Source organism: Neophocaena asiaeorientalis, unplaced genomic scaffold, assembly GCF_003031525.2.
Source record: "Neophocaena asiaeorientalis asiaeorientalis breed wild unplaced genomic scaffold, Neophocaena_asiaeorientalis_V1.1 scaffold43, whole genome shotgun sequence".
NCBI lineage: Eukaryota > Metazoa > Chordata > Mammalia > Artiodactyla > Phocoenidae > Neophocaena > Neophocaena asiaeorientalis.
In genome coordinates, this window is record NW_020173674.1 from 71,380 (window position 1) to 85,288 (window position 13,909).

At 59.0% G+C, this 13,909-nt stretch overlaps 1 protein-coding gene across 1 annotated transcript; it reads left to right on the plus strand.

Moving 5' to 3' along the window:
- The first annotated feature begins 4,157 nt into the window (after positions 1–4,157).
- On the plus strand, positions 4,158–11,709 carry NLRP6 (NLR family pyrin domain containing 6). Its single transcript, XM_024748564.1, is given in 12 exon segments — positions 4,158–6,324; positions 6,571–6,608; positions 6,886–7,205; positions 7,207–7,685; positions 7,688–7,924; positions 7,927–8,025; positions 8,028–8,577; positions 9,446–9,535; positions 10,572–10,724; positions 10,803–10,807; positions 10,810–10,969; positions 11,412–11,709. Coding segments are annotated over 12 exon segments (2,673 nt in total). The 5' UTR covers positions 4,158–5,921; the 3' UTR covers positions 11,551–11,709.
- Positions 11,710–13,909: the final 2,200 nt, after the last annotated feature.

Here is a 13,909-nt window from a genome sequence, read left to right on the forward strand (position 1 = left end):
CCCCCCCCCCCCCCCAGAGTGCAGCCCTGTGTACTGGACCAGCCTTCTCCACTGGGGTCTGCCTTTTCCTGGAAAGAAAACGACGTGCCCCATGGATAAAGCAGTGGTGGCCAAGTGGCGGTCACATTGAATAAGGTAGTGAAAGGCCCTGGGGGTGCAGGGTGGGGACGAGGGCCCCCTGTAACAGCTGGACAAACTGAGCCATGGAGAGGGAACAGGGCTTGGGGCCAGCCAGGCCTATTCTGGCCTGTCCTGGACATGTTAGGGTTAGCAAGAGCTCTCCAGGGCTCTGGTGGACAGAAGTGTCCCTCCTTCATCCTCAGCACGTATCTATGGATCCAGCTCTGATCTAGATCTAGACCCTAGACCTGTCCCTGCTGCCCATGGGTGGGGAGAGGCGGGGATGGGGGGTAGACCAGCCACCGTGCACACCCTCCCCTGCAAATCTGCGAGGCCACCTGGAAGGTCTGGAGTGGACACTGTGGACACATGGCACCACCCTGTGTCCACACTCGGAACCACAGAAGCTCTTGAAGAAAGGCACTGACCGTGTGGCACCGCCCTCTGCAGCAAGCATTTTTAGCATCAAGGACCCAGAAAAAATGCACACAAATGCAAACATTCGCATCTTACTTTTATCGCATTGGAAATCTATTTTCACCACATAAAACGCAGGTTCTCAAAGTGTGGTCTGTAGACCAGCAGCAGCAGCATCACCTGGGAACTTGTTAGAAATCAGTTAGAAACTCCAGGGTGGTCCCAGTCATCTGTTATAAGAAGTTCCCCCACCCAGGGAATTCTGATTCACAGTCAAGTTTGAGAACCATTTTCATGTCATATAAAAACTTTATGCTTCATAACTTCATTCAAAACTAAATGAGCACTTTCTGAAAAATTAAAATCTCATCCAGGTTGCAAAACTCAGCCCTCTCCTTTAATCTACAAAAACACACTTCCGCTAAGTACTTCTTAGGTTTTGCAGAATTTACCGAAACTGAAGCTCATGGGTAGAGACTCTGTGAGAGGTGGGCTGCCCCCTTCCTCCCCCCTCCCTGCTTTGCATGCCCCTCCTCTGAAACTCAGCCTCTACCCTCTTCGTTCGGGACGTGCCCACAGAGAAACACTGGTGCCAGTCAGTAGGGCATTTTCACAGTTCTCTCGGTGTGATGGTTAATTTTATGTGTCAGCTTGGCTACGCCATGATGCCCAATATTTGATCAAACATTGTTCTGGGTGTATCTGTGATGGTGTTTCTGGGGGAGATTAACATTTGGTGGACTGGGTAAAGCAGGTTGCCCTCCAAAATGAGGGTGAGCCTTGCCCAATCGGAGGACTGAATAGAACAAAAAGTTGACCCTCCCATGAGTGAGAGGGACTGCTGCCCAACTGCTTAGTCTGGGACATTGGTCTTTTCTTAGCTTCGGACTCAATGGAAACATCAGCCATGTAGGGTTTCAAGCCTGCCGGCTCTCAGGACGGAGCTAATGGTTGGGTGTCCTGAGTCCAGCTCTCCAGCTGCAGCTCTCAGGACTTCTCAGCCTCCATAACCATGTGAGCCGATCCCTTATAATCAATCTCTACCCATATCTATATCCTGTTAGTTCTGTTTCTCTGGAGAACCCTGACTAATACAGCTGTATGCTACACTTGTCACGATCAATGAACCAATATTGATACATCATTATTAAGTAAATAAAGTCCGTACTTTATTCATATTTCCTCAGTTTCCCGCCGATGTCCTTTTCCTACTCCAGGACCCTATCCAGGGCCCCACGTGACAGTCAGTCGTCACATCTCCTTAGGCTCCTCTGGGCTATGATAGTTTCACAGGCTTTCCTTGTCTTTGGTGACCTGGACGGTTTTGAAGAGAACTGTTCAGGTATGTCCCAGGGTACCCCTCTATTGGAACTTGTCTCCTGTTTTTCTCAGGATTCTCTGGGGGTATGGGGTTTGGGAGGACGACCACAGAGGTAAAGCACCCTTCTCGTCACATCATGTCAAGGGCACAGACTATCAAGGGCACAGACACATCAGTATGGACTCACGGGTGTTTGTCTTATGCCTTGGATTATAATCAATACTACTTCATTTTGTTGCTCAAATGTTTCCAGATTTGGTGTTGGGAGTTCTTTCTTTTGACTTCTGTGTCCCTTTGGCATACCCTTTTCATTATGGAGTTTTTTTGGTTTTTTTTTTTTAATTTGTTTTGAACACTTACTTACTGGCACTGTAAAATGCTCCAGACTCTCCTTGTATGTTTTCTGGCCCAGTGCTAGAATAAGCCAAGGAACGCTGGTCCCTTTTATTGGTGAACGGCACTAGAAACCAGGATCTGGGCACCAGGGAGACATACAACATTATGCACCTGTCAAAATTCATAGAACTTTACAGCACAAAGCGTGAACATCAATGTCTGCAAACTAAAAATACCACTTGGGATGTCAGGGGATCCAAGGACTAACACAGTGTGTGTCATGAAAGAATCTAACCGTATTACATATGTACGAATGAATCTCAGGGAAGGGAGTGGGGGAAAGATGGTGACTTAAGTAACTTCAGAAATGAGTGGAGTCTGGGACTTCCCTCGTGGTCCAGTGGTTAAGAATCCACCTTCCAATGCAGGTGATGTGGATTCGATCCCTGGTTGGGGAACTAAGATCCCACATGGTGCGTGGCAACTAAGCCCACATGCCGTAATTGCTGAGCCTGGGTGCCACAACTAGAGAGAAGCTGCCGTGCCGCAGTGAGGAGCCCTCACGCCGCAACCAAGACCAGACACAGCAAACAATAAATAAATACATAATATTTTTAAAACATGAGTGGAGTCTGTAAGAATAAAGGCAAAAGAAACTGCAGATGAGCGCTGCACTCTCGGTTATAAAGTACTTTCCCGTGGGGCGTGTGTGTGTGTGTTTACATATGTTTATATACATACGTTTACATACAGTGTGTGTTTACATATGTTTATATACATACGTTTACATACAGTGTGTGTGTTTACATATGTTTATATACATACGTTTATATACAATTTTATATAAAATAAATATACAGGGCTTCCCTGGTGGCGCCGTGGTTGAGAGTCCGCCTGCCGATGCAGGGGACGCGGGTTCGTGCCCCGGTCCGGGAGGATCCCACGTGCCGCGGAGCGGCTGGGCCCGTGAGCCATGGCCGCTGAGCCTGCGCGTTCGGAGCCTGTGCTCAAAAGTGAATGTGCATTTAGGAGAAACAGAGCCGTGGCCTGTGTGCGAAATCTGTCTGTGTAGCATCTCAGGGCTCAATGAGGGGATCAGTGAGGGCCGCCCTGGGTCTTCAGGATGGGGCTGTGGCCAGGGGCCCCGTGATGGCCCAGCGCTGTGCAGGGCCAGATTCTGTCCACAGCTGAGTTCTAAAACATCTGCTTTTGCGGTCCAGGCTGCTGCTTTCCCTGGCAAAGCCCCCTCTGCTTTGCTGGGCGCTGCCCACACTGTGGTCTGGAGGGAGGGTCTCGTCCCTGCTCTGGGCCTAGCCCAGGTGGGGCTGCTCCAACACACCAGGCAGGCACACGGCTCCGTCCTCTCAGGCCTCTGTGGGAACAAGAGAGACTTGTTCACGTTCTTTAAAAAGCACAGCGTGCCCCTCCCACCAGGAAGTGTGCTGGCAGTGTGTCCTCCAGGCTCTCCTGTCACCCATCCTGCTCTGTGCCCAGGAGGCTGCCCATGTGGAGGGCAGCAGCAGGAGTTTAGGAGCAGGAAAGAGTGAAGAGGGCGCCCTGGGGGAGGTGTGAGTGCGGATAAACAGAGCCTTCCCCTTCTCCCTGCGCCTTCCTCGGGGAGAGGTGGGGACTGTCTGTCTTAAATAGAAACAAAACTCGTAGGTAGAATGGGAACCTCTGTGGACACTTTCCTCCTGGGGAAGGGGCAGCAGAACAGAGGCTCCCAGGACTCTGGGTTCCCTCCCCAAGGACAGCTCTCAAGGCTCCTGAAGGAAGCAGGACTGAACACAGGGATGACCTGTGGAGCCTGAAAGGCAGTGATGATGCCGCAGCCCCGTTCTTGCAGACACACTCTCACAGAAATGCACACTCAGAGACATGCTGTGTTCGTTTCCTGTGGCTGCTTAGCCATTACTACAAACGCGGCGGCTGAAAACAACATACATATATTCTTACAGTCGTGGAGGGCAGAAGTCCAAAGTCAGCTTCACTGGGCTGAGGCCCAGGTGATGGCTCAGCCACTCTCCCTCTGGAGGCCCCAGGGGAGAATGTCTTCCTTCTCCAGCTGAATCTCCAGCTTCTAGGGCTGTGTTCCTTGTGCTCCTTGCCTCGTGGCCCCTTCCTCTATCCTCAAAGCCAGCAGCCTGGCCTCTTGCCTCAGTGTCACACTGCCTTCTGCCTGTGTGCCAAAGCGCCCTCTGTCTCCATCCTATGACACTTGTGATGACATTCAATAATAACTATGCAGGATAATCTCCCCGTCTCAAGATCCTGAATTTAACCACACCTGCAAAGCCCCTTTTGACATTTCAGGGAACATTCACAAGTTCCAGGAACTAGGAGCTGATATCTTTGGGGACTATTATATAGCCTACCATAGATACATTTACACAAACACAGTATTAGGGTGGCCACACCAACAGACACAGACATACACAGACACCCACATTACACACAGGCAGACACTGTCAGTAGAAACCCGCATTCCTGGGGTCCCATGTGGTCACCCATCAGTCATACACATGCCTCATGTCCAAAGCTCTTCTCATCAGCCTGCTTAAGCCAGGTTTGGGAGGCCGCAGAGCACTTCCCTGTCCCATTTTCTCCTGGCTCCTGGGTGACAGCCTTCCTTTCCCGTGACACTGTGCATGTCCCTCCTTTGCCCCCTCTACCTAGGAAGCCCTCGCTCACCTCTGCCTTCAGAATTTCACCAATCTTGAGGCCTTAAAGTTTAAGGTCTTGTTCTGAGCCAGCCACCTCCTCCATACAGCCCACCTTGCTCTGCAGTTACCTCTCACAACCATGCCTCGCTGCCACACCCCATGGGTTCTTAGAGAACGTGAACTGAATAAAGGAACAGTAGAAAACCAAAGGTCACTGAGCAGAGCTCTTAAACACCGGTCGTGCGAAGGCGCCACAGTGCCTGAGTTTGGGAGCTTGGTGACTGTGGGACAGACATCCCAGCGCTGGCCGAGCTGAGCACCTGGGTCTGCGGCACGGACGGGGCCGGACAATGCCCCCAGGCTATGGCTCCTGCCAGGCTAGGGAGGGGTCGCCTCTCTGATCCCCACCTCTGCCCCTCAGTGCTAGACCTCGGGGCCAGACTCTGGAGACCAGCCAGAGGCTCCCGCTCTGGGTGAGTGCGGCTGGCCTCAGCCCTCTGGGTCCTCCACCTCCCCCTGCTGCCTTCCTGGGGCTTCACGCCCCGTGTCCTTCACACGTCCTTCCCCGGCTGTCCCCCAGCCTCAGTATTCTAGGGACTCCATCCCCCCAGAGGGCATCTGTGGAGTCTGTCCCCCACCAGGGGCTCAGTCTCTGCCTCTGGTGCAAGGCCCTCAGGCTGGGCCTCACCAAAGGGTCCAGTGAGCACGGATGCCCTGGGCAATTCCGGAACACAGCCTGGACCAGGTGGTGAGTCCAGCTCCCTGCTGAGGCCAACTGCTCCGGGCTCCTGGGGAAGAGAACGGAGGGAAAGGAGGAAAGGGGAGAGCACAGGCCCTGGTAGACATCTTATCTTGGACGTTTGACCTGGATGCGTGGAAAAGAATGAGCAGAAAGGTAGGTGCGGAGTAGGAAGGCACCCCCTGACTCTGGGGTCAGCGGCGGCCAGTGCCCGCCCAAAGCTTTGGAACGCCTTGGAGCGAAGTCCTCGGTAGGGGTGCTGGGAGGAGAGGACGACCCTCCCGGTAGAGGGCTATCGAGCGTTGGCCTGGAGCCACCTGGATAGATGGGGGCCGCGTCTAAGCCCCTGCCGCTCGTGGGCGCCCGGGGCTGGGGTCCGGAGCGGCGGGGAGGGGCCGGGGTCACCGGGGCACGGCATGCGTGCCAACCCCGTGCGCCCGCCCTCAGCACGGAGGCCCGCGCTGCCGCCGCCCGGGAGGTGCTCCTGGCTGCGCTCGAAGACCTAAGCCAGGAGCGGTTGAAGCGCTTCCGCCACAAGCTGCGGGACGCGCCGCTGCACGGCCTCCGCAAACCGTGGGGGCGGCTGGAGGGCGCGGACGCCGTGGACCTCGCGGAGCACCTGATCCATTTCGACGGGCCGGAGCGCAGGCTGGACGCGGCGCGAAAGACCCTCAAGAGGGCGGGCGTGCGCGATGTGGCGGCGCTGCTCAAGGAGCAGCGGCTGCGGAGCGAGCGCGGGGTGGGGCTCGCCAGGGTCCCCGCCCTCCGTTCCCTCCCGCCTGGGCAGATCCTGGCCACAGGCCTCCATCCTTCCACTTCCCCAGAAAAGCCCCGGGGCGCTCCCGGCCTGGGCGCGCTTCGTCCACAAATTCGCGGGCCCCAGGGCTCCGATCCTGCGGGTGGCCCCGACCCCTGATTGCACCCCGCCGCGCACCGCACAGTCGGCGGGGCCTCACCGCAGTCCTCCCTTCCAGGGCTCGGCCTCAGCTCCTAGGCGCTGCTCTCCGTGTCCGTTAGGTCTCTCTCGGCTGGAGGCGCAGGCCCCGAGCTGTCCGGGCCTTGAGCCCTGGGTTTGGAGTACGAGTGTCCTCGAAGTCACTCGGAGGTTCCTGACAGCTGGTCCCAGGGAGGAGCGCGGATGGGAGGGGGACTGTGGTGCAACAGGGGAAACTGAGGTCTGAGCCCGGCGGAGAGGGCAACAGGCCCCTGAGAGTCGGCTGACACAGCCCGCCTCCTCCTCGACCCCCTGTTCCCCTCTCCTCTGTCCGGCCCTTCCCTGCCCCCAAGAGTACAAGAAGAAATACGGAGAGCACGTGCTGCGGCAGCACGCCAAGGTGAAGGAGAGGGACGCTCGCTCCGTGAAGATGAGCGAGCGCTTCAGCAAACTGCCCATCGCGCCCGATAGCGCTGCCCTGGAGCACGTGGCTGTGGGGCCCGCGGAAGAGCCGGAGCCGGAGCGCGCTCGGCGATCCGACACCCACACCTTCAACCGCCTGCTCGGCCGCGACGGGGAGGGCCAGAGACCGCCGACCGTGGTGCTGCAGGGCCCGGCGGGCATCGGCAAGACCATGGCGGCCAGGAAAATCCTGTACGACTGGGCGGCGGGCAAGGGTGCTGGAGCGACCGCGCACGTGCAGCCTGGCCGACCTGACCCCGGACCAGTACCCCGACCGCAACGCGCCGGTGCGGCAGATGCTAGCGCAGTCCACACGGCTGCTGTCCATTCTGGACGGCGTGGACGAATTGCCGGCGCCAGGGCCCGCCGAGGCCGCGCCCTGCACAGACCCCCTTGAGGCCGCGAGCGGCGCGCGGATGCTGGGCGGCCTGCCGAGCAAGGCGCTGCTGCCCACGGCCCGCGTGCTGGTGACCGCGCGCGCCGCCGCCCCCGGGAGTCTGCAGAGCCGCCTGTGCTCCCCGCAGCGCGCCGAGGTGCGCGGCCCCTCCGACAAGGACAAGAAGTACTTCTACAGGTTCTTCCAGGACGAGTGGAGGGCGGAGCGTGCCTACCGCTGCGCGAAGGAGAATGAGACGCTGTTCTCGCTGTGCTTCGCCGTGTGCTGGACCGTGTGCCCCGTTCTGCGCCAGCTGCTCCAGGTCCTGACCTGTCGCGCACCTCCAAGACCACCACGTCCGTGTACCTGCTTTTCATCGGCAGCGTCCTGAGCTCGGCGCCCGCGTCCGACCGACCTCGCCTGCAGGAAGAGCTGCACAAGCTGTGTCGCCTGGCCTGCGAAGGCGTCCTCGGGGGCAGGGCGCAGGTCTCTGAGAAGGACCTGGAACGACTGGAGCTTTGCGGCTCCAAAGTCCAGGCGCAGTTTCTCAGCAAGAAGATGTGACAGGCGTGCTGGAAACCGAGGTCACCTACCGGTTCATCGACCAGACCTTCCAGGAATTCTTAGCCGTGCTGTCCTACCTGCTGGAGGACGAAGGGCTCCCCAGACACCTGCTGGCGGCGTAGGAGCACTTCTGCGGGGGCACCCGGAGCCGCGTGGCCACCTCGCGCTCACTACGCGCTTCCTTTTCGGGCTATTGAACACAGAGAGGATGCGCGACATCGAGCACCACTTCGGCTGCGCGGTTTCAGAGCGCGGGAAGCAGGAAGTCCTGAGGTGGGTGCAGGATCAGGGCCAGGGCTGCCCTAGGGCGGCGCCAGAGGGGACCGAGGGGACCCAAGCGCTCCGGGGCGCTGGGGAGTCAGAGGAGGAGGAGGGCGAAGAGCTCCGCGACCTGCTGGAGCTGCTGTACTGCCGGTACGAGACGCAGGAGGGCGCCCTTGTGCACCAGGCCCTGCGCGGCCTCCGTGAGCTGGCACTGGAGTGAGTGCACTTCAGCAGAATGGACCTGGCCGTCCTGAGCTACTGCGTGCCGTGCTGCCCGGCGGGGCAGGCCCTGCAGCTGGTTAGCTGCAGACTGGCCACTGCCCAGGAGAAGAAAAAGAAGGGCCTGATGAAGCGGCTACAGGGCAGCCTGGGAGGCAGCTCGTGAGTCCCCAGAGCAGGACGGCCCTCTTCTGCAGGCCCTCTGTGTGCGGCGTGTGTGCATCTTATGCACTGAAGTGTCCACCTGGGCCTGGGGAGTGTGTCCAGACCTGACGCCTGCTCCCCAGAGGAGAGGCACGACTTCAGGCTGGTTTTCCCACCCCCTTGCAAGGCAGCTCCCAGGGTGTCCTCACCATGCCCCGCACCTCAGCACCCACATCCGAGGCAACCCTCCCAGCACTCCCCCCACCCACCACGATGCCTTCTCATAAGTCCTGGCCTATACCACGCCCTCTGTGCCCTGAGCCTTTGCTTCTACTGTTCCCTCCACCCAGAATACTGTTCACTGCCTATCCTCAAAGCCTCTCCAAACCATCCCAGCTGGCCTGAGACCATTTTGGCCTCAGAAATGCCCCACTGACCACCGTGTGCCACGACATCTGCCCGTACCCAGCTCCTCCACCAGACCCTCTGCTCCTCCAGGGGCAAAGCTCGTGCCGTTGTTTCTGTACAGTTAATTCCAACCCAGCACCTGACTCAGGTGCTCAGCATCTGTTGGGAGAACGAACGGCAGGACGCTGACGGGGCTGGGGCTGGGGATGCCCACTGCAGGTGCGAGGACAGGCCCACCTGGTGTGTGCAGGTGACGTGTCTCCATGGGACTCGCATAGACAGCTTCAGTGGGAGGCGCTTGTGGCCACAGTTGAGTGGTTTCACTCTGGGCTTGGGCTGAAGAGGGAGGAGGGTCCTGGCCCAGCTTGTGGGTGAGGCAGAAGCAGCTCCGATACCTCAGGACCGTAGGAAGGAGTCCTTTGCGGGAGTGAGGGATTGGAAGGGGCTGGGGCCTTCACCTTCCTTTCTCTCTTAGTAGCTCTCGAACCACCATGAGAAAACCCCCGGGCTCCCCACTGCATCCACTCTGTGAGTGGACCGACCGACAGTGTGGTCTGAACACCCTGATGTGAGTGAACATGCCCCCAGCCCTTCCCCTGGAAGGGATGCAGAGCAGGACACCCTGGGCAGGGACAGAGGTGTGGCCCTTTCTGGGGATGGCTGAGAGGACAGGCTGAGAACCTGTGGCCTCTGGTGTCCCTTGCTGGGGTCGACAGGCTCTGCCCACACAGGACAGAGGAGGGAAGAGGGGATGGGGGCAGGGCTCCAGCACCAGCTTAGGTGCTAGTTAGGACAGTGGGCTTGGCCCCAGTCTGAGTGGGAAGCAGAGTACAGCTGAGCATCCTGGGGGAGGGATAAAGAAGGCCAGACTGTATTTTTCTCCCCAAGGAAGGCTGCTCAGTGCTATTGTGAAATGCTGGGCGGTCCCTCTGGATTCTTACAAGCAGATGTGGAAGGCGTTCAGGGCGCGAGCTCTGAGGCCAGTCTGCCGTCTGAGCTTCAGTTTCCTCCCCTGGGAAGTGGAGCCGGTAGCTTCCACCTCAGAAGGTTGATGTGAGAATTAATGAGGCAGTACTTAGTACATAATCGTTCCAATGACTGTTCACCACCACCAAGTAAGCAGAAAGTAAGAAAGGCTGTAGGAACTAGTACCGAAGGGGCATGTGGTGAAACAGGCACAGTCCTGTGTCAATGGTGACACAGGGTAACTTGGCATAAACATCAGGAGCCGAAACAGTGATCAGCGCACTTGGCCCATTAGTTCTGCTGCCCGGCTAAGTGCATGAAGATGTTCCTCGCAGCATTGTTTATGATGCCCAGCTAACTAAATAAGCTCAGCCCACCTGCACTTGGTGGGTGATTATATGGAGTTAGACGTATTAAGAACGAGGTCTCTTATTGGCTCATCCAGAAGCTGGTGGAAAATGCCCTGAGGGAAGAGGGGAGTGCAGTCCAGCAGGGACACACATGGTGACAAAGGGCAGGAGAAGCTCTGTGGGGCCCAGGGAGGCAGGTGTGCAGCCAGCACGTCTGCAGACTGAACCTCAGCCCCCAGGGAGTGGGCAGCTTGCACAGCTGGGGACCCATGTACCTCCTGACCATAGGCTGTCCCGCTGCAAACTGCCCGACTTGGTCTGCAGAGACCTCTCTGAGGCCCTGACGGAGCTGGGCCTCTTCCACAGCTGGCTCAGCGAGGCCGGCCTGCATGCGCTGAGTGAGGGCCTGGCCTGACCCCAGTGCAGGCTGCAGACACTCAGGTGAGGGCCGGCCTGGAAGGGACCAAGGGGGAGACAGGGGCTCCCATAGCAGCTCCTGCGGTCAGCACTGCCCGCTAGGGTGCAGCAGCTGGGCCTCCAGGAGGCTCCCAGTACGTGTTTGGCCTGCTCCAGCAGAGCCCAGCGCTGACTACCCTTGACCTCAGTGGCTGCCAGCTGTCGGGGACTATGGCGACCCACTTGTGTGCCGTCCTGCAGCTCCCAGGGTGCCGCCTGCAAAGCCTCAGGTGGGGGCAGCGCCGGGAAAGGTGCGGGAACACAGCCTCTCCACCCTGGCTTGGGGTGGGCGCCAGGGGCTTCCCCCAGACCTCACAGAGGAGTCCCGCCCAGGGCCCTCCCGAGGGACCCTGCTGAGACTCAGCCCCTGGAGACCCACCCCCTAAATCCCTGGCCCCAGCCCTGGGCTTCAACCACTCCGCCAGACCAAATGTCCATCTAGTGTCTGGTGCACATGGCCACAGTCTGGACCGGCACGCTTTTACTCCCCCGAAGGCTCTGGCCCCTAGTCCCTACCCACTCCCCCAGCCTCTGACAGCCCCCTTAGTGGCCGCCTCCCGTCCCTGTGTGCCTTTGGCATAACCCAGGTCAACAGCTCCCCGTCGCTGCCTCCCCGAGCCCTGGCCTCCTTCCCCCACCAGCTCCACTTCTGTCCTCTGCAGACGGCTACAGTCTAACCTCCGTGGAGCTGAGCGAGCGGTCACTGCAGGAGCTGCGGGCCGTGGGGACAGCAAAGGTGGGACTGGCCGTCACCCACCCAGCGTTGGACAGCGACCCCCAGCCTCACAAAGGGCTCAGCAGTGACCCCTGAGGCCCTGGGGGAGGACTCTAGTCAGCCCTACGGAGTAGCCCTCCCCACTCCAAGGGCGAGAGGTTGGTGCTCTCTGCTGTGGGCAACTCTTTTGAGCCTGAGGGGCCCTGGACAGGCAGATGGGAGACCCAGACAGACACGGCCCCTTACCTGCTCCTGGACAGCCCCCGAGACCTCCCCACACCCTGGGGACAGGTATGTCTCTGTCCTCCCCACCAGGAGGAGGGGGTCCCCTCCCCTAACCCCACTGCTGCCCCACCCACGCTCCTCTCCTGGGACCCTCCAGCCCTCCCGTTGCAGGCGCCCCTCAGCAACAAGGGTGACGCTGAGCGCCCCCGGGAATTGAGGACCTACAGTGTGTTGGCCTTTACCTGGTGCAGGATGACCCGTTTGCTGATCCCGTGCCCATGCACAGTATGGGCACCCAGAGCCCACTACTCGGCTCCAGCCATAGGGCATCAAGCAGGGGCTGGCCCTTGGCTGAAGGCAGGTGGATCACCCTCCCTCCTCAGGAGTTTGGGTCTCAGCATTAGGAGTGAAGCCATCCCCGAGGCTGTGTGGTGAGCCCAGAGGTGTCCGCTCGCTGTCTGAGGACTTCAGGAACAGGCCAGAGGGAGTGGGCAGGAGCAGGAGTCCCTGCTCCGGACGGGAGCTGTGACGGCGCATGTGGTGGGCAGCGCCCCGTGCACTGGTGATAAATTCTCCGTGGCATTTGTTTTCGTCGGTTTCTGTTGCACTTAGCCAGGCATCCTAACAGGTGTTCATACTCTTTCCTTTGGTCCCCAGCCCATCTCAGTGGGACAGGGTTGCAGCCCCCGTTTCCTGGGTGAGCTCAGGGGAACACCCTGATGCAGGAAGCTCTGACGTGAGGCTTGGTCTCCATGGGCAGGGCCAGCGACTGACAGCCCCCGAATCCTGAAGTCTTCTCTGCCCAACCCTGCTGGACTTGGCCAGCTTCTGGGACCCCAGTCAGCCCCTCCACTTCCCCAAATTCCCTTCCATAATCCAGTTATTCATTCCACAGAACAGACCAAAAATCCCTGCCCTCCTGGAGCTGGCCTTCGAGGAAGAAGGGAAAGCAGGGGGGCTGGGGGGATGGAGCCAGCGGTTTCCTCTTACATGTAAGTAGTCTGGGAACATCTGGTTGTGGACGAGGCATTTGAAAACGGAAGGAAGGGAGGGACCAACCCTAAGGATGTCCTGAAGAAAAGGCAGTGGGATGGCAAGTGTAAAGGCCGCAAAGGGGCCTGTCTTGGTTGGCTGCTGCTATAACAAAATACCATACACCGGGTGGCTTGTCAACAAGATAAGTTTATTTCTCGTAGTTCTGGAGGCTGGGATGTCCAAGGTTAAGATGCCAGTCAACTTGGTGTCTGGTGAGGAGCCTCTCCCTGCAGATGGCTGTCTTCTGGCTGTGTTCTCACAGGGTAGAGAGAGGGCGAGCTCTCGGGCCTCTTATAAGGGCAGAAATCCCGTTCTTGACAGCTCGTGACCTAATTACGTCCCAAAGGCCCCATCTCCAAATACCATCACACTGGGGATTAGAATTCAACGGATGGGTTTGGGGGGTCACATTCCACCCATAACAGGGAGCGCGCTTGGAATGGTGCAGAAGCAGCCAGGAAGCCAGGGTGGCAGCAGCGGGATGGGGGAGGGGCTGAGGGTGGGGAGGGGGCCCTGGGTGGCTTGTCCTGACAGTGAGGTGGGCACCACTGCAGGCTGTGAGAACTTGACCACTCCTGGGGTAGATGTGGCTCTGGGTCTGCTGACAAGGGCTGTGGGGCCAGAGCAAGGACTGCACTAACCCAGGAGCACGGCCTGGACTGAGGGTGGACGGTGAGAGCGGGCACGCCCTGGAAGGGGGACGCGCCGGTGGATGTAGGTGTGGGACAGCGGGCCTGAGCAGCGGGATGGGCGAAGTCACCATGGCCTGTGCTGGGCAGGCCACGGCAAGGGCAGGTTTCAGGGACACGTTGAATCCGAGTGTCTCTGGCTGGGCGAGTGGTCAGAGCACGGTCATTCGGGTCAGACCAGGGCCAGAGAGACGAGGTCCAGACAGCCCCAGGGCCTGGAGCCTCCAGCGGGGCAGGGGGCAAGTGGGTAGACAGGCTGAGAGAGGAGGCTGGGGAGAGCCAGAAAGTGGGGCGGGGACAAAGGAAGGCGGGGCTCCAGGAGGGGGACCTGCCTCACCTCTCCGGGGCAGACGGGGGTTCAGGGAGAGAGGCAGGACCCGGCGGCAAGAAAAGGGACACCTAAGCCGAAACCCCGTCCCTCTCAGTTCCACCCTTGGAGAAGACTCAAGGCAGAGTTGGAGCTGGCCTCCTCGCGGCCTCGCACGCACGGCTGGTCGAGGCGGCGC